The sequence below is a fragment of the Rhinatrema bivittatum genome, chromosome 3 (genome assembly GCF_901001135.1).
Source record: "Rhinatrema bivittatum chromosome 3, aRhiBiv1.1, whole genome shotgun sequence".
NCBI classification, from domain to species: domain Eukaryota; kingdom Metazoa; phylum Chordata; class Amphibia; order Gymnophiona; family Rhinatrematidae; genus Rhinatrema; species Rhinatrema bivittatum.
The window spans coordinates 304,595,388-304,615,126 of NC_042617.1; the positions used below are offsets into that span (position 1 = coordinate 304,595,388).

The following is a 19,739-nucleotide window of genomic DNA, read 5'->3' on the forward strand; positions in this document are numbered from 1 at the left end:
GTTAACTGGGTTTCTGCTTGCCTCTGGGCAATTACCCTACCTGCAAACTATTGCCTGGTGGTTTCTAGGGACACTGGGACCCCATACAACCCAAGGTCACACAATTTTAGAAATACACCTGCAAACCACACCTGTAGTGCCCGAATGTAATCCGCTAGGTGTTTGAAAGGCGGAATATACATAAATTGGATTAAATTGGATAAAAAAGATACCATGATCCTCAATCAGTCCAAGACAGGCAGAGCTAACAAATTACTAAGTTTTTTTAAACAAAAAATAGGAACCATGGATGGAAAAACATTAAATCTGCAAACGGGAACAGGTAAAATGGATGAAGCAGCAAAAGCTAGGTAAATGCTTTCCACTATGTTTATCTAGTGCTGGGGAGGTCAGGAAGATATGCTGTCCACATGAGCTGAACAGAGCCTCTGCTCCCTCTGTACTCCCAGCAGAGACTAGAGAATTCACACCTTCAGGGCTAGTGTCCTGTCTGAAGGGCCAATTGCTGCACAAAGTAATTACAATAGCTTCCTGACCAATGGCTTTCTGATTAGTAATAGTTTTCTGGCCACTGGCACTGCAGGATGTTTCAGTCTAGCAGCTTCCTCCGGGATACGGGGCTATGTATGCCCTTCGAGCCTCCTAAGTCAAGCCAGCACCCCAAGCCTCTGAACTACCCTGCAGGAGTCAAACACCACCTGCAGGCTAGCACAGAGGAAGTGAGTTCTCTGGGGAAAACAGTCACAGAGCAAAAAATAAATCTGTGCATGCAAAACCCCCTGTTTACCATAACCTACCAAACCAAAATAGCACTAATTGCCAGAGCTGAAAGAGCAGAATCCCTACCTGTGAAAACCAAATATAGCAAACATTTCAATGGGCCCTAAAGCACCATTACCCCTTCCTACTAGATTGGAAAACAAAACAAGCCAGACTGCTATCGATCCCTAAATACTGGGCTGTTACAGGAGGTGGGCAAGTAAGATGACTGTTCTGGATGCCATGCCACCAGTCTGCAAGCCCAAAAGGGAAGGGAGGTGCCAAAAGCAAACCTTGCTCTGGGCAGCAATTTGTCTAGAGACTGCTCTACCTACACAAAAACTACACACTAGCAGAATCCCTCACCTCGGTAACACGTGCAGAATACAGAAAGACCCTTGCCGAATACAGAATGAGGGATCACAAATTAGAATCAGAAACATGTAAAGACAAACTGAACTGAAGACCTCCAAAAGTCAAACTCTGCATGCAGTGCAACACTGGAGAAATAGAAACAGAAATGCATTTCCTCCTGTGCTGTGCAAAACAGAGGTTGTCTATATTCAGTGGACCAGTGAGCAGAAAAGTTACCTGGGTAAAAGTCACATAGATAACTGATCCGCTTAAAGTTAACTTTATCTGGCTGTCTGAGTAACTTTAGGATGGCTTTTTTTTTCCACTCGACTTACCAGTCAGGTAGCAGGAAAATAGATCCGCATTCCCAGAATGCCTCTGGCACCACCTTTCCCCCCCCCGGCCTAATTTTGTCTGGGTAACTCGGTTATTTGGACAAAGCCTTTGAATATCGACCTAAAAGACATCAGAGAGGCACATTTTCCAAAACTGACCAGGAAAATCCGACTTCCCACAAAAGAATAAGCAGGAAAAACACTGTATAATCCTGGGGGAAAGAGGAGAAACAGCAGCTAGAGCAGCGGAATACGCAGTATCCTGCCACCAGGCCAGAAACAATACTGACCAGGACCGGAACCTGGAAATTATATTTACTGCTGATGTGTAATTTGGAGTTGTATTATTCCTAATACAGACCTTTCCCCTCTTTTTTTTTTTTTTTTTTGTTTTTAGCTATTTTGGGGTAGATTTTCAAAACGATCCAGCCTCCAGCTGCCCCCATGTGGATTTGGATGGTTAGGTGTGCTCCTTTGAAACTTCACTGCCACTGAGTGTGTAGCCACGCCAAAAAAATGGACATTGCTGGAGCTGTGGTGAGGAGGGGGAGGAATAGGGCTCATATACTACATTTTCAAATATGAATACAGATTTTCCGGCTCATAGTCCTTCTGTAGATACAGCAGGTGCAAGACACATGGATCCTTATGTACTCCACTGAGGTTTTTAAAGCATATCTTTAAAGGGCAACTTCTCAGGTACGTTCACTTACTTTGCGTACCTGCCTATCTTGCCACTGGGCAGCCTACTTAACTGTCCCATTTAATTATTAACTTTGGCAACGTGTGCACAAATTGTCTTGCCAATAAAGTTTCCTGTATCCTTGTGCTAGGAGTATGTGTGACAGAGAGCAGGGCCCAGTTACTTCACCCCTGTGGGACAGAGCCTGTGTGTGGAAGGGGTTTGGGGTGGGAGAGGGAAGGAATGAGCAAGGTCCAAAGTGACCGTTAGAGTTTCCCTTTCATTGATCCCCCTTCACTTTCCATGCTACTGTTGCTTTTTCTTGCTTCCAGGTAGGCTGCAGTAGCAGGAGAGAGTGGTGCTGTTTCTGGCTGTAGTGGGGTCTGTTTTCATGTCTGTCCCCTGGCAATAGAGGAAGTGAGGGGGCAGCTCATGCCCGATCTGAATCTTTCTATTCCTCTTTGCGTGACACAGAGCCTGCAAGCGCCAACTCCAGAACCCAGGCTACCCCCAAAAGTGTGTAGGACTGCTGCTGTGCCAATGCAGTGTAGACCAGCGAGAGGGCCACCCACCTGTCAATAGAACAAGGCCTTATCTCCATGCTGAGGGTTTTTTTTTTCTAATGTTCTTTTTATTTGTATTTAAAATTTGAACAATCATCAGCTCCTACAATTATTTCCACCTGAGGTTTACAAAGTACCCCCCGCCCCTGCTCATCCCTCTTTCTTCCCAGCCTCCCCATGGTAATCACCTGTATACACTCTTAAATACTCAAAAAAGATGAACTCTTATTTTTGTCCCAAGTCTGAAGTAAGGACCACACCCGAACAAAAGAAGTGACGGTGCCTTTGTATTGCTGTCAGTTCTTCCATTTGATGTATCCCCCCATAGTCTCTTACACAGGGCTAGGTGGATTGCTTTTCTTCAAATGCTCTGGGATTTCGCAACTAGACACATTTGGACAATCAGTTTGTCAGTATCCTTTGGCACCCCATCAATCGGAGCATTAAGCAAAATTACCATTGGGTCATTGTCAGTCTGAAAATTCGTAATGTCCACAATCAACCATTGAACATTGCCCCAAAAGGAGACACTCTTTGGGCAAAACCACCAAATATGACCCATTGTTCCCACTGCCTCCCACTCCCTCCAGCATTTATTAGAGGTAGTTTTAAATATACGATTAAATCTCTGAGGAGTATCATGTCACTGGAAGTACACCTTGAAGAGAGAAGTTTTGGCAATCTGTCATCTAATATCCTTTCAGGTGTCATCTTCCACGGTAGGTATAAGACAAATGAATTTCCCAGTCTATTTCCTGTTTTAATTTCCCTTCCTCGGGTCTATTCAAATTCTTATAAAGTTTAGAAGTAAATCCCCTTAGGCACTACCCCAGCCATACAAAAGCTTCTCAAAGGCAGAATGTTGTGCAGTTGACTTGGATACACCCAGCATGCATTTGACATAGGGTTGGGTCTGAGCACACGCGTAACAATCAGCATCTGCCAGTACACATTTTTCTTTCAACTTTACAAAATCTAACCATCGCTGGGGAGTTGTCAATTGGCCTATCCTAGTCAATCCCACCTTTTCTCAGTGTTTGAAAACTACTCCTTTCCTTACCCGCCAAAAATTCAGCATTGAGTCTTATCGGCATAAGTGGTCGTCCTTTCAATATCCAGAGATAAAAATGTAAAGGAGTAGAGCCTATAGAGCATTGCACCATAGCCAACCATTGTCATGTCTTAGGGCTTCCACATCCCTCTAGCAGAGCTCTAAATTGAGATACCTTGTATTTTTCTATATTTCGGACCCCAAAGCTTCCATTACCCCTGGGTAAATACATAATTGTCTTCAACTGGGATTTTATTTTTCCATATCCCAGCATTTCAGTTGTTCGTTTTAAGGGAGTAGGTACTTCCTGGGTGATTTCCATCAGTCAGCACTTTGACTGCATGCTGCACCACAGGGGACTATCTAGCAAGGACTTTGTGCTGTGTCAAGCAACCAAAACACTGCCGCTGCTGCTGCTGCTGCTCCTGGGGACGCAGACTCACTATACAATAATAGAATGAGTTACAGCGTGGAAATTCCCTATTCCTTTCACCACATGCACATGCTTTTTGCCACATGATCATGCACTGCCTTTTCTCGCATGCCTTCCGGCGCACACTTTTATTTGATTTTTATTTTAGATTTTGCTCATGCCTTTCATTAGTAGTTCAAAACAAGTTACATTCAGGTACAAGATATATTTTCCCAGTCCTTAGAGGGCCGCGATAAGTAATCAATGCTAGAAAACCAGCATTGATTGTACATAAAACAATGTTTATCACACTATAATCACATATCGCGGGGATATCGTTTGATATTTAACTAAAAAATCTATCCATGTTAAAGGGGGTCATTTATCAAATCGTGTTAGGGCCTTATCGCATAATGCATGCATGTAATAAATAATGCATCGTGAGATGCATATACAGATTTGAAAAATGTAGTCAAGTGGGAGGAGTTTGGGTTGAGTTAATGAAAATGAGGGGTGCTTAATGTTGTGTATGATAATGTAATGCATGCTATTGTGGGATTTAATGCTGGAAGTAACTATACCTTTTCCCCCACTTTTATGCCTGTGATAGCTATGTGTTATGGCTGAAATGGGATTTATTGCAAATCCTGTTTTGGGCAGGGAGAGGGAGCCTCTAGGGAGCACACCTATTAGTCTACTTTTTATATCACTGTAAGAGGGGGCATTCTGAACTCGGGGTGAGGTTTTGGTGGTGTGCTAGGTTTTGGGGGGCATTTTACATGCACAATCAGAGCTACGAGCAGCACAGTTGCCATCAGTAAAGATTTTTATATGATTTGGAGTGAGGAAAGGAATAAAAAGATGAGATTTGTACAATGTACTCTCGACCACGCTTGATGCACTTTCTATCTAGCTGCTATCAAGCTAGGGTAAGAGTACATTGTACAAATCTCATCTTTGTGTACCTTTCATCACTCCAAATCACATCAAATCTTCACTGATGTTGACTGTGCTGTTCGTATCTCTGACTGTGCTTGTAAAACTACCCCCCAAAACCTAGCCCACCACCAAAACCTCACCCCAAGTTACTAGTTGCCCCTTAGAAAATGGCATCAACTAGCCAGGGGTGTTCTTGACCACTAGAGTACCTTTCCTTAGGTAAGGGGGGGGGGGGGGCGAGTGCTAGCCACTAGACTACCAGGGTGTATCTTCTGTGTAAAGGGGGAAGGGAAGCCAATAAATATCAGGGAATATGTAGTACTGAGGGGGGGGAGTTGAATCCTTTGGTTAGGTGGTGACTTTTGTGCAAAGGGGAGGGATTTGAGGAAGGGGGTGGATCATAACTATAACATGCTTAACTATAAATGCTGTTTTTAAATTGTTGGGTTTTTTTTTAGGCCGGGCCGCCTTTTGAGGAGGCGAGAAGTGGGTGGGAGTCTAATGGCAGATTTTTGCACTTCGGGAAGGTGTGTTTTTTGGGACCTCACACATTTTTGCCCCCTTTTTTCGACAATATTTTTTCTCGTGGAGTTGTTCCATGAGAAAAAAATTTCATGGGGAAACGGCTGTGATATTTTCCTGGAAGAGGCCAAATATCGCGGGAACGCCTCCTGCAATATGTTGACACCCCCCCCCCCCCCTGTTATAGAATATCACGGTGTAACAAATGACCTCCTAAGTTTGTACTTGAGGTAATAAAGGCTGAAGTGACTTGCCTAAGGTCATAAGGACCATTGGCAGGAGAAGCAGCATTTGAACCCTGGCTTCCCTAGGTCTCAGCCCACTGCTCTAACCTGAAGGCTACTCCACCACTCCACTTTGTGCCTAGGCATGTGTGCAAGAGGGCACATGTTCTCTGTGCAGATTGGGGACATGCATGTGTGACAGAAGTTGTCCCTAAGAAAGGCAGGAGCCACATACGCACTGACGTAAAACTAGCCTATGTCCTGGAACCGGTTGGCAAATCAACCTGGGATTTCTTTCCTATCTCGTAGCACTATGTTTTGCTGGCTCACTCAGAGCAATGTATAAAACTGTCCCTTGATCTGCAAATATTGTCTTTGGGAAACACCTTTTCTGTTTTTAATCTTGCAATCGCAATGAATAGGTGAAAGCAAAAAAAAAAAAAATTTGCTGGCTCTCTCTATTTATCTCCCAGCCCCTCCCATGGCTTGCCCTCCCCTACACACAGGGTAAATATTGCTATCCTTACAGAGGCCCGCACTCCATTTCTCTTTAAGAAATGACCGGCGATCTGGTCCCTCCTGGACTGTAAGGCAGGGACTGACTCTTCTGATGACGAAGGATGCATGTCTCTCACTTCACACAGCACTGCTGCTGTAGCGTGAACCGGTGACATTACAGTGCACACGAGTGCCACTAATACACAATTGTGTAGAAGCCCCGTGACAAGCGCTCCCTCGTGGGGGGAATAGTCTCGGATTGGTCAGGTAAGAAAGCGCCTAACATGTACGGTGAGAGAGAAGTCTGAATCCAGCTCCAGGTGTTTGGACTGGAGAAAACATTTCAAGGAGTTCCCTTTATCAGTGCTTGAAGGCACTCTGCCAACACAGTGCAGCCGGGGTGCGTCTCAGAAACTGTAACGCACACCCAGTTTGCTATCTTTATACATAAACGGATGACAAAACTTTACATTAGCGGATTATGTTAGTGTGATATGTCCTATGTCCACAGAAATGGTGTTTTTTTTTTCCCCCTGCGTCTGTGGGTGTGGCAGCAAGTAATCGTGGCTCTACGTCCACGGGTGCGGCAACAAGTAACTGTGGCTCCATATTCCCCCCGCCTGCAGGTGCAGTGGCAAGTAACGCAGTAAAGCAGAAGTTGGCAGAAGTGATCCGGAGCAAGCAGCAGGCGGCGCTGGAGCGTACCAGTGCCAGTAACCTCAACGGTCCCGCGATCCCATATCGGTGAGTGTCTAGAAAGCTCTCAGTGAGAATCCCTGGCAGTAAAAGTGAAAGCCCCAAAAGAGCAAGAAGCGTCAGTGGGGCCGATGCAAAAGGGGTGCGCTGAAAGCGGGCGCTGAGTGTTCAGTGCCCGCTTTCCTAATGCCCCCCCAGGCACCTATCTTGGGAGCGCCATGCAATATTTAAATTAGGGCTCACGCTGTCAAGGATGCATTAGGGGCGATTGCGCGCCCCCAGCACCTCCCTGATAGCGTGCGCCCGAGAGAGGTCAGCTGTCGGCGGCTGTCCGCCGGTTAAGGAAACGGACGCTGAATTTATCAGCGTCCATTTTCCTAACCAGCGCACATGCACGGGTTAGGAAAATGGACGCTGATAAATTCAGCTTCCATTCTCCGAACCTGACTGCCGGCACCCGTGTCTGACCTGCCTTAAGCTCCCTCAGGGAGCTTAGGGCAGGTCAGAAGGAGTGAATAAATCAATATTAAAGTATCGGGCATTTATTATTAATTTATTCACTCCTTCGCTTATTGCCGATTGGTCTGTTCACTGTCACACGTAGGTGAAAGGACCAATCACTTTTCAGAAGGCTGTCCTGAAAGGGGATTGGTCCTTTCACTGACAAATTTATTGCATAAGGGGATTAGGTAGCGCCTATTCATCCCGCGTCCAACTGCGGGTTATACAGTGCGCTCGGCTGAGTGCACTGTATTGCATCGGCCCCAGTGAAGGGCAGTCCGGCGGCTCAGTGGCGAGTGCTGTGCATTGCCGTGCAGCGAAGCTTGGTTCAGGTCTTCTGCTCTCCGGGTTGGCCAAGGCTGAGGCTCTCAGGCCCTGAGGGCAAATTGTCACTTTGCAGTGGTAACACCTAGTGGCTGGATTCTGGGTCCACAGTTGCTGGGCACATGGCCCCCCATCCAGCCGAGGACTGTCTCTGAATTGACTCAGCTAAATGAGTTGGGAGGGGACATAAATAAGGGGATGAATCCCTGGGGAGTTGCGAATGAAAGCTGATGGCCCCTGCCCTGAGCCCCAGTCCCTAAACAGTCACTGATGCAGATCCAGATTATTACTGGCAGGAAGCAATAACTTACAGGGAATGAGGATGGGTTTCAGTTTTGTTCTGTGTTGATATATACTGGGTTATTGTCATTGAGAAGTGTGGAGGAGCATGCATAACCAGGAGGAGCATTCAGAACCAGGATGCATCTGCCCCTCTGCATCCTGGTTTTGAACTTGGCAGCATTACACAATAGCTGATTGTTATGCATGGAACAAGTTCCCGTTACTTAGCCGCCTGTAAAGTAAGGGCCTGATTTTCCATCTTGATAACCAGAGGTGTGACTTGCTCCTAAAATATAACTTTATAGTTGACTTTCTGCATTAACCTTCTCAATGTCATGCTCTTTCCAGGGGTGCCACCTTTTTCAAGACAGGTTTAGCTCTGGTAAAAACACGTAACTGATAAAAGTCCAGGAGATTTGGCAAATCACCTCAGGTGATCTATCATGGTTTTAAGGGACTCAACATGTACTGCAGCTGTGATTTCTATTGCAGGTTTTGAGGTTTGCAGAGTGACCAAGTTGAGTTTAGTTGTTCTGAATGCCTGGAGCACATCTGACAAAACTTTTTATGCATTGTTCACCTTCCTGTTTGTCTTGAAGTCATGGTAGGGGGATACTTCTGCTTAATGGTCTGCTTTTCTTTCTGCAGGACCCTGGAGCACTTGGAGTCCAAAGGATCCCTGCCACCTGTGCTCCAAAGCTTTGTCCCGCGGGTCAGCTCGAGCTCTGGAGATGTGCCGGGTCACTTCCCCCTCAGGAAAACGGGTACCGGCCTTTCCTTACGCCCCAGGAACTGTGCAGCTGCTCCATGCTGGCCAGTGGTTTTCTGAGTGGGAGGGGCCAGGGTTGGGGTGGCTGGTAGGACGGTCCCAGTGTGTGCAGTATCCTTACCAGCCATGTCACTAATGCTGAGATTTATAGCTAGGGTTCCGGGTTTTATAAATATTTTAAATCTACCCCCTTTAGTAATGAAAACCTGTAGATTTGCAGCTGCTTTATGCATTGGGGGGGAGCTTGCAAAGGGTAGAACAAAGGTTCCTTTCAAACAAACCCAAATCAGACATGAGTTGCAAAGAGTCAAATATTAAGTAAAATTCATATGCAGCAGCTCAAGCTCAGCCCAGCAAGTCACCCACTCTCATAGCCTGCAGTACCTCAGGCCCAGCCCAGCAAGTTAATAGCTTTCAGTGGAGAAAACTCAATGGAGATGTGGACAGAACTACCTTGGTGGGGGGGTGGGGGGAGGAGGAGGGGTAGAAGTCTTAGGAGAGAGAGGAATAAACCCTGGGAAGGGTGGGGGGAAGGAAAAGCAGCTAGAATTTGAAGCGTAAAAGCGTAATGAGCAGTGGTTCAAACATAGAACTGAGTCAGAACTCTTGGGGTGTGAGCTCTAATCCAATTTGGTCACAAACTCATGGGAAAATTACCTTGCTTTTTCAAAACTTATAGTGCTGTGTTCTGGAGAAGATATCAATCTCTTTACTGTGTCTCTCTTTTAAATAGATTATCAGGAATGTGTTGGAAGGCTCCTCAACATCTTTCTGAAGTGCAATCATTTTAAAACACTTTGGGATCCTTTGGTTAGAAGGGTGATGCATAGATCCACATTATTAGTAGCATAACAGGCTTTTACCTTTCCTATAGCATCGGAGCCCAACTTGAAGGTGAGGTACAAGAAGGTAGTGGACAGGCGGAAAAACCCCTTGATGCGTAAGGAGAGTGCCCCACCCACTGTGAAGCGGAAACCAACAGAGACACTAGGTAGGTGGCCTCCACACTGTAAGTTTCTGGGATAAGCCTGAGGCACTGCAGGCTGTGAGGACAGGGACTTGCTGGGATGAGCTTGCAGCACTGCAGGCTACAAGTGGCAGTGACATGCTGGGATGAACCTGAGGTGCTGCAGGCTGCAAGTGGCAGTGACTTGCTGGGATGAGTCTGAGGCGCTGCAGGCTGCGAGTGACAGTAACTTGCTGGGATGAGTCTGAGGCGCTGCATTTTGTGAGTAACAGTAACTTGCTGGGCTCAGCCTGAGATGCTGCAGGGTGCGAGTGGCAGTGACTTGCTGGGATGCATCTGAGGCGCTGCAGTTTGTGAGTGTCAGTAACTTGTTGGGATGAGCCTGCAGCACTACAGGCTACAAGTGGCAGTGGCTTGCTGGGATGAGTCTGAGGTGCTGCAGGCTGCAAGCGACAGTAACTTGCTGGGATGAGTCTGAGGCATTGAAGTTTGTAAGTGACAGTAACTTCTGGGCTCAGCCTGAGATGCTGCAGGGTGCGAGTGGCAGTGACTCCCTGGGATGCGTCTGAGGTGCTGCAGTTTGTGAGTGTCAGTAACTTGCTGGGATGAGCCTGAGGCGCTGCAGTTTGTGAGTGACAATAATTTGCTGGGCTCCTGAGGTGCTGCAGGCTGCGAGTGGCAGTGACTTGCTGGGATGAGTCTGAGGCACTGTAGGCTGCGAGTGGCAGGGACTTACTGGGCTCAGCCTGAGGTGCTCTAGGCTGTGAGTGGCAGTGACTTGCTGGGATGAGACTGAGGTGCTGCAGTCTGAGTGGCAATGGCTTGCTGGACTCAGCCTGAGGCGTTGCAAGCTGCGGGTGGCAGGGACTTGCTGGGCCGAACCTGTGCTGTGAGTTGCAGCAACTTGCTGGGCTGGGCTAAGCATGAGGTACTGCAACCTATGAGTGGTGTTAAATTACTAGCACAACTGAATTTTAGACTAGAATGCCTTCTGAGGCAAAACAACAAGCTAGGGAAGTTTTTTCTTTGCATTATTTTTAGTAAGAAGGTAAAAATAGATGTAAGCAACCAGTACCCACACACAGAGAAACAGGAAGCAGGTAAAGTATACATGCAGAGTAGTACTGAAGCCCTAGAATAGGGGTCCCCAAACTATTCAAGTGAAGGGCCACTTAGGACTGTGATAGATTGGCCCAGCCCTTGTCATAGCATATAGTCACATTGATCTGATCCCATTTGACAGCAACCCTTGTCGCATAGTTTTGGTCTAATGTTATGTACCATGTACAAACTCTTTGTTTCCATATATTGCCTTTTTGACCTTGCAGACTCGTATCTTCTTCACCAGTCCCTAGAGGTTATTCCCTGTAGACGTCTCGTAGTTCTCAATGAAGACATGCTGTTTTCGCATCAAATTGTCACACAACTGAAGTTTCTTCATTTGTTAAAGCCAGCAATAATCTAAGATTTGTCATTCTCATTATCAGTGAATGTTTCTTGGAGGTTGTGATCATCAATATGGAATAGATTAACTGCCACTAGTTGTGTATTATATTGTTCCACATCATCTGTAGCACTTTAGCTTAAACACCCATTTAGATGTAATAACTTTCATGTCATCCTTTCATGGCACTAAGCTCCCACGTTTTCATCCTTTCATACGATAAAAGTTGTACAGCAGTAGCCTGCACTCACATTGCATCTTCTATGCATAGTGGTTCTTTTCCTTTATAATACACACTCAGGCCGATGCAATATAGCGTGCTTAGCCAAGCGCACTGCTGGACGCACATCTAAAATCCCTTATGCAATAAGGGGATCAGCGTGTCCAAAACGTGGGTCCTAACCAGCACATAGCTAATAGTTCTCATCACATGTAAATTCATATTCTCCAGGCTATTAAGTTATTGCTCCCCAATGCAAAAAAAAAAATGTGCACCTGACGTGCATATTTTACTCTCGAAAATTAATGCCTGCCCTGGAGCAGGCGTTAATTCTTGAGGAGCTCCTAAAGTTAACAGAAAAGCAGAAAATACACCTTTTCTCTAGTTCCTCTGACTTAATATCGCGGCGATATTAAGTCGGAGGAAGCGAAGAAAGGATTAAGGAAAAAATAAAAAAGTCACCAGTGGTCAGGTTAGGAAAATGGATGATCAATTAACAAGCGTTCATTTTCCTAACCTGTGGCTGTGCACAGGTTAGGAAAACAGATGCTTGTAAAAACTGAGTGTCCGTTTTCCTAACCAGCATTAACAGCCACCTCTCCTGGTCGCCCGATGCCGAGGAGGCGCTAGGGTTGCACAGTTTCCCCTAGCGCCTCCTTTCTACCCCAGCAGCTCATTTAAATATTACATCATGCACCCAGTAGAGGTGGATCGGCGCGTTAGTAGAGCGGGCGCTCAATCGTGAGCACCCATTTTCCGCATGCCTATATTGCAGTAAGATTCTGCTTTTAGTTTATGTACCAATTTATCAGGGGGTTGTGACTTGCACATTGAATGACGTAGTTCCTGCTTGACTGGTTATTTCTGTTCTTGCTCTAATAAGATTTCACCATGCATTTCTGCTAATATAATGACTGTCTTAATATCAGTTTACATTTCATCAATATGATAATGCCCAAAATTCTCTTCATTTGGGAAGTAAGTGAGTTGATCGTATTTTCTCAGTGTTCCCTCCATTTTCTAGAATTTCACCTTTTCTTGAATCAAGAAACTTTGAGTCTCTTGCTTGTCAGAATCTTGTTCATTTTGGGATCATACAAGCAGTATCCTTTCCTGCTTTTGCAATAACAAGATTGTAGGTTTCCTCTTAACATCCGACTTCCGATTATTGCTTGGGAATCGAGGCATTTACGAGACACCCAAACACTTTGAGGTATCCTATGGCTTGCCTCTCGCCTGTCCATACTTCTGGTGATTTTTCTTTCAGTAAATTGCTGTGGCATCAGTTTCTTACATAAACAGCTATACTTACAGCCTTCCGTCCCAAACTTTACTGGTAGTCCAAATCTTATGAGCATTGTTCTAGTCTCTTCTAATAGCGTTCAATTAGCATGTTCTGCAATTCCATTTTAGGATGGTGAATATGGAGCTGTCATGCCATGGTGAATTCCATACTCCTTCATGAAATTATCAGTCTTATTTGAGATAAACTCACTTCCATTGTTGGTACAGACTTGTTTCAGCTTCATGCCTATCCGGCATTCTGAGAATCATACATAATCCATGAAAATATTTGGGACTTTGTGCTTAAGAAAAAATATATTAAACTTCTGGCTGCAGCCATCTATGATGACATGTATATACTAGCTACCACCAATAAAATCCAATGGCATGGGTTCACATAAATCCATATCTATTAGCTCCAGTGGGTGTTTGCTGGAGTCCTTGGAAACTGCCTTAAATGGTTTTCTTCAGTGTTTACCCCAATATGTTCTGTAATGCACCACTCACGGCTTGATATAATTAGAATACGCACTGAGAACCAACCCAATGCTAGGATCATTGATATAATATACAAACTATATAGGCTTGTTAAGAGGCCGTCAAACCTTTACACCTCAACAGCTCCTCGCACTGCAGAAAAACAGTATCATCACCCATCTCTTAAACTTTTTTTTTATACATTACTTTGTAACTGCACGCAAAAACATCGTGGAGACTTACTTTTCAGGAGAACTGCACCGTCCCAGCTGTGGGATATCTTTATCTGTTCTGCCTTTCTCTTTAATATCTTTTGCATGGCCTGGGATCCTAACCCGTTTTTTTTTTTCTTTAGAAATGTATAGCACGTTGGAGTTTGTTTAGATAAGAGAATGCCTTGTAAGGAAAAATATGCAAGGTAGGGAGGTTTCTTCTATGCAAGGGCAGTAAAGCAGCATTGCTTTTATTGAGCAGGTAAAATGAGCTGTAAACAGCCAGCTTGGTACAACTGGTAGGGAAACAGGAAGTAAATACACGTACAGAGCAGTGTGGAAGACCTGGTAGCTCAAAACAATTTAGTACTGGCTAACTCAATACAGTCCAGCACAGTGACACGAAGTACACTTCCAACAAGGGGGGTGGGGGGTGACTTGCTTGGCCAGTTGGTAATGGGATTGTTTTCGTGTCTTGCTTTCCGCAGACTCATCACCCAGCAGCAGCAGTACTCCTGTTTCAGGCTGCAGCTCCCCCAATGACAGCCTGGCTGCCGAAAATGGCTCCTTCTCCTCCCTCCCCAGTGCGTCTGCAGAGGTAAAAGTGCTTCCCATAGTACTGTATAGCCGATGCTTTGCAGTGTCCGGACAGACATTGGGCACAGGACGTGCCACGGTGGGGTGTGATCTGATGTGCCCATCTGAGCCCGGGGGACAGACGTGAGCAAGCCAGGGAAACAGGAAATGAACAAACAGCCAGGGCCTTAGCAGCTGCTGCCATCCCCTGGTGGGTCCTGTGGAAAGGACTTCGCAGGCCTGGGAGGAGGAGGAGAGAAGTAGCGGGCGTGAACGTTGCTCGGCAGCGGTCAGGAGTCTCTCTCACCTCTGCCAGCCCCTTTGTCAGTCTCTGAGCAAGCTCCATCAGCTGTCAGGGCAGATCCTTTCCCTCCTCTACCAACCGAGTCAGACATGGACAGCCTTGCGTATGACAGAGTACATTTTTATTGTGTGGTGCAGATCTCGGAAGTCTTCTACCATGAAACTGGTTTACATAATGGGGCATCATTTCAAACACAGATTAATTTACTCTTATTTTAATATATTATAAGATGGCACATTTTGCTTGGGTTTTTTTTTTTTTTCTTCTTTCATAAAATTCTTTTCTGAGCACTGAACCCCTAAGAACTCTGCTGTGTAGGGGGCTTCTCACATATGTGATGGAATATGCCCGAGGCAGAAAGCTCTCTTACGTGCAATCCAGTGTTCCCTGCGCCACGTGTATGTGGCTCGAGGGAAGTGCTCCTGCCTGCCCATTACTGCTGCATCTGCCACAGGACGAGCGCTTCCTAGTGCCGCTCACTATTCCACTTGCTGATGGCCTCTGCCACAGGCGCCCATCTAAGGAGCAGAATCCAGGGAGGCTCTTGGCCCTCTTCAGAATTTCAGCTGCAAATATAGGCAGACCTCACAGATCTGTTCCCATATGGTAGGAAGAGAGGTTTGGCCCTTGGCATCCTAACAGGGCGAAAAGAGGTTAAGAGCTGCAGCACAGTAGTCTGAGGGCTGACCCCTGGAACCCTGTTAGGGTGGACATGGACCCCAGGGAGCCTGGTAGGATGGAATGAGGGCCAACAGGGCCCATGCTAACAGTGCCAGAGGGTTATCTGTGAGTGCTTTCGCTGCTTAAAATGAGGGACTGCTGGGTACATGTTGGCTTTTTACTTTAAATAGCCAGAACCTCTCATACGTTCCTCTTTAGTTCATTGAATTTGATGGTAGAAAGTGTGCTGTGACATTTTGTATTTTGTGTATGTGTGTTCCCTTCACTGCCTGTGCCTTGCCTTCTTTCCTCACCCATGGCTGTGAACCTGTCGTGTTACTTTCCACCTTCTTCTCTCTGTCCTCCCTGCTCCGACTCCTGGATGCTCCAGTCTCACGTCTCTCCTTTGCCCCCCCACAGGGAGAGGCAGAGCGGAGGACTGTCCTGGGTTTGGCAGCACACAGGGTTCCAGTTCTTAACGGCCCTGTTCTGGCGGACGCTCGCTCTTCTCTCTTCATCTCTTCGGGGCTGGAGCAGCACGACCCGAGGAGCTCCTTATCCCCTCGCTTGCAGCCCGTCATCATCTTGGAGCCCTCTGTTGCTCATGCGCCACTAGTTGCTGGTAGGTACAGGACCTGGCACCTGGTCACCTGGCAGTCAGTGCCAGCATTACCTGTATTTTGATGGTTTGTATCCTAGCACAGGCAGGAGATGCAACACCAGCAAATGTCCAAGAGCATGGTGGAGGCAGGCGGATGGAGGGGTAGCATGCACAAGCCGCAACTTATGAGTCTGGTGGTCGTTATCTGTTATCAGTTATCAGTTTTGTGTTTCTCCAAGTTTGCAATCCATTTGGTTTAACAAATACGGGGAAAATGTATAAAATTATAGACACTTACATGCCAGAGTTTGGGAGTTTGGTGTAGTAAATGTTTAAATAGCGCCATCTACTGTTTTGTTTTGGTTTTTTTTGCAGTAGGCACGTGAGCAATAGTTTTTCATGAGGATGGATTGCCTGCACGATGAGCATGGACACTAAAACTAGCACTGCCTTTCTGAAAGTGTGCATGAAGTGTGGCAGATGAGGCTGGACTTAGATTATTTGTACAGCATGTGCGGGGGGCTCTTGCATAGCACAGCATGCTTGTGGTGCTTGGTGGCTTTTTCGTTTGCCTCTGCTAGCAAGAGGCACAGAATGATTCTGTTTATCAGCTAGAAAAGCATCCTTTCCATAACTCTAAACCATCCTGTTCCTAATTTTTCATGAGACACAAGAGATCAAGAGAAGCCAGAAATTCATAAACACATGTCCCTTGATGCATCCTGTGCATGGGGTTTGGGTAGGGAGGTAACTATCAATTAAAACATTAGCTGATTTTTAAATCATTAATGCAGTCTGTGTGTGTGGCGGACTTGGCTCCTCTGACATGTCCATGCACACGCTGTTCCATCCCTGATGTGCCTATGAGCTTCCTGGCTTCCCCACCACGAGGAGCTGTGCGATATCAGCATTTATAAGTTCATATTCTTGGAAGGATGACAAGGACTTTGTCAAGAAAATATGAAAAGAATGGTTACGCTGTATTTCAATTCAAAACAAAAGTGACATTTCACAGTTAAACATGTGCAACTTGATGAATGTCTTTGCTTGATGAATAGTTGTTTATTGCATAGTAAACTCTGTATTTTTATATGGTTTATTTTTTTAAAGACACAGGAGTTTATATTCCAGCTAAGACAGTTTTACAGTAAGGTTACAAAGAAGGGAGCCCGTATGCAAGATTGTTAACCCACATAACACCAAGAACTACCCCATATCTTGTTATCCATTATGTCATTGTTATGCAACTTATGTTTTTTGGTCAGAGCCATCTCATGACACTTCTTTACGACAAGCACAATTTGTGGAGTAGATTTCCAGAAGGTAGCAATTGTGAATCTTGCAGCATGTATTGCTTGGCCATATAATACATGATGTCATGCATTCATAGTGTCGTCCTCCCATATTCCTAACAGGCACAGCACTGGCAAGAAACTCACCTTTCCCTCCAATATGCTTCCCATTAATGTTTCTGTTTTACACCAGAATTGCCTGACCACAACACCTGTCCACCATGCTTGTATGTTAGGTCCCTCGTCTCCACAATCTCTCGAACATTATTTAGAGGATAGTGGTGAAAATGTGACAAAAAAATCAACGGATATCTATACACTCTGCACAGAAGTTTATACATTAATTCTATCCTGTGACTACACAGAGAGACCCTGTGCACCACCTTCCAGATTCTCTTCCAATCTTCTTCCTCTAATTCCAGTCCTAGGTCTTCATTCCTTTGAGCTATCAGAGATTCAATAAGAACATAAGAACTTGCCATGCTGGGTCAGACCAAGGGTCCATCAAGCCCAGCATCCTGTTTCCAACAGAGGCCAAACCAGGCCACAAGAACCTGGCAAGTACCCAATGGACTCTTTTCCTCATAAGACATTTTAATAGCCTTATATAACAGGGATACTATTTTACATCCTTTTCCCACTAGCATTAAAACATTTTCCACTCTAGATGTCATTTTCATGGTCCAACCAGTACCCTCAGCTCTTGAGAGGGCCTCTTAATTCTTATATATAGCTCTCAAGATTTTGCTGTTAGACCAAACTCACTTTTTGGATTTTCAAACAAGATCCACCCTTCTTCATTCTCTAATTGGCCCAAATGTCTTAGCCTAGTCCTCATCTCTGGCCTAAATGTAAAAATTGATGTGCTAGGATTATCTTTTAGACATTGATCACCGTGTCTTAACTGTGTGGGCTAGAATGTAGCTCAACCACAATATTCTCCAAAGCTCCGGAGAAGAAGGGAGCAGTAACAGTGAGGATCGCTCCACCTCCTCTGCCTGGCCAGCCTGTAGTGATAACCAAGGTAATGCCTTCTCTCTACTGAGCTAGGCCTGAAGGCAGTGTAGTCTGGAAGCCCAGTAATAGCCAAACAGGTTTGGAAGTGCCATCCCACCTCCTAACTTAGACTGCCTTAACATACTTAGCCTTACTCTTGGTGCCCTGCCCATTCATGTAAATCTGGAGATGTCACCATTTAAATTGGCAAAATACTTCACAGGCAGTGCATAACAGGTATGCTGAAAACGTTCTTGAGCACCTCAATCCTACCAGCCCAAAATACAAAGAGGTCATTCCATTCTTTTAGGTCTTTCTGAATTTTGTTAACAGTGGGGGCATAGTTAGTCTTATATAGATCTTGCCAATCCTTTTATGAATATGCCTAAATTCTTGAACACACCTCTGGCCAGTTTGAAGAGACAAGCAGCCAGCAGAGGAAATCCACCCCTGCATCTGTAGCAAACTGCATCTGTAGCAAACAACTCTGGATTTTGAAAACAATCGAAAAGTTTAGAATGAGTCACATGTGCTTCACCCATGAGACATGTATCAATAGGTAATATATACCATTAATCAATTATGGGCCGATACAGTAAAATCGCGGGAGAGCGGGCGAGCACCCGCTCTCCTGGCGTGCACACAGGCCACTCTCCTGTGCACGCGATACAGTATTTTAATTTATTTAAATTAGGCCCGGCGGTAAAAAGAGGCGCTAGGGACACTAGCGCGTCCCTAGCGCCTCTTTTTTGATAGCGGCAGCTGTCAGCAGGTTTGACAGCCGACGCTCAATTTTGCCAGTGTCAATTCTCAAGCCCGCTGACAGCCACGGGTTTGGAAACCGGACGCCGGCAAAATTGAGCGTCCGGTTTGCGAGCCGCGGGCCTATTTCAAAATTTTTTTTTCTATTTTTTTTACTTTTTTTAACTTTCGGGACCTCCGACTTAATATTGCCATGATATTAAGTCGGAGGGTGCACAGAAAAGCAGTTTTTATTGCTTTTCTGTGCACTTTCCTGGTGCCCGGAGAAATTAGCACCTACCTTTGGGTAGGCGCTAATTTCTGAAAGTAAAATGTGCAGGAATACCTAATAGGGCCATCAACATGCATTTGCATGTTGCGGGCACTATTAGGTTCAGGGGGTTGGACGTGCGTTTTGGACGCTCTATTACCCCTTACTGAATAAGGGGTAAAGCTAGCGCGTCCAAAACACGCGTCCAATCGCGGGTTAACAGTGCGCTCCGCCGGAGTGCACTGTACTGTATCGGCCTGTTAGTCTTTAAACAATTTTATGTTACCGGATATTTCTGGCACCTTTTTTGTAAAGTACTAACTATTTATAACTATATGTGCCTTATTGTAAACAGTTATGATGGTAAATAACTTAATGACGGTATAGAAAACATTTTTAAATAAAAAAAATTTTGACAGGTGACTTTGTATCCCAATACCCGGCTGTACTCATCCGAAATCTTTAGGAGTCTAGGTGCAGATGTGTTAAGATTAGTTAAAAATAGTAGGCCATTTTCAGCGCACAGAGAGATCTTAGGAGACCTCTGATTCTGTTGAAACCCTGACATCAGTGGATTTGCCCTGACCAGCTGGGCAAGCAGGTCAGTGGCAAGATCAAACAGAAGGGAAGAAAATGGACATCCTTGCCAGGTGCTACGTAAAACAGGTAAAAAAAAAAAAAATCCAACAAGGCGCCATTAGTCAAGACTTTCACCTGAAGATGTAAATATCTAAATTTAACTGTTATCAACTGCTAATATGCATGTGGTGAATAAAAAGCACT

General features: G+C 45.4%; 1 protein-coding gene across 8 annotated transcripts in view; it reads left to right on the forward strand.

Moving 5' to 3' along the window:
* HDAC7 (histone deacetylase 7) overlaps nt 1-19,739 on the forward strand; it is a 360,128-nt gene that overhangs the window by 259,957 nt on the left and 80,432 nt on the right. For 7 of the 8 annotated variants that reach the window (XM_029595103.1, XM_029595106.1, XM_029595102.1 and 4 more), the window contains 5 exons: nt 6,966-7,083; nt 8,791-8,906; nt 9,786-9,902; nt 14,004-14,113; nt 15,476-15,677. In XM_029595103.1, the coding sequence (XP_029450963.1) occupies nt 6,966-7,083; nt 8,791-8,906; nt 9,786-9,902; nt 14,004-14,113; nt 15,476-15,677 (663 nt within the window). The remainder of the gene's footprint in view (nt 1-6,965; nt 7,084-8,790; nt 8,907-9,785; nt 9,903-14,003; nt 14,114-15,475; nt 15,678-19,739) is intronic. The other variant, XM_029595105.1, reaches the window with a different exon arrangement.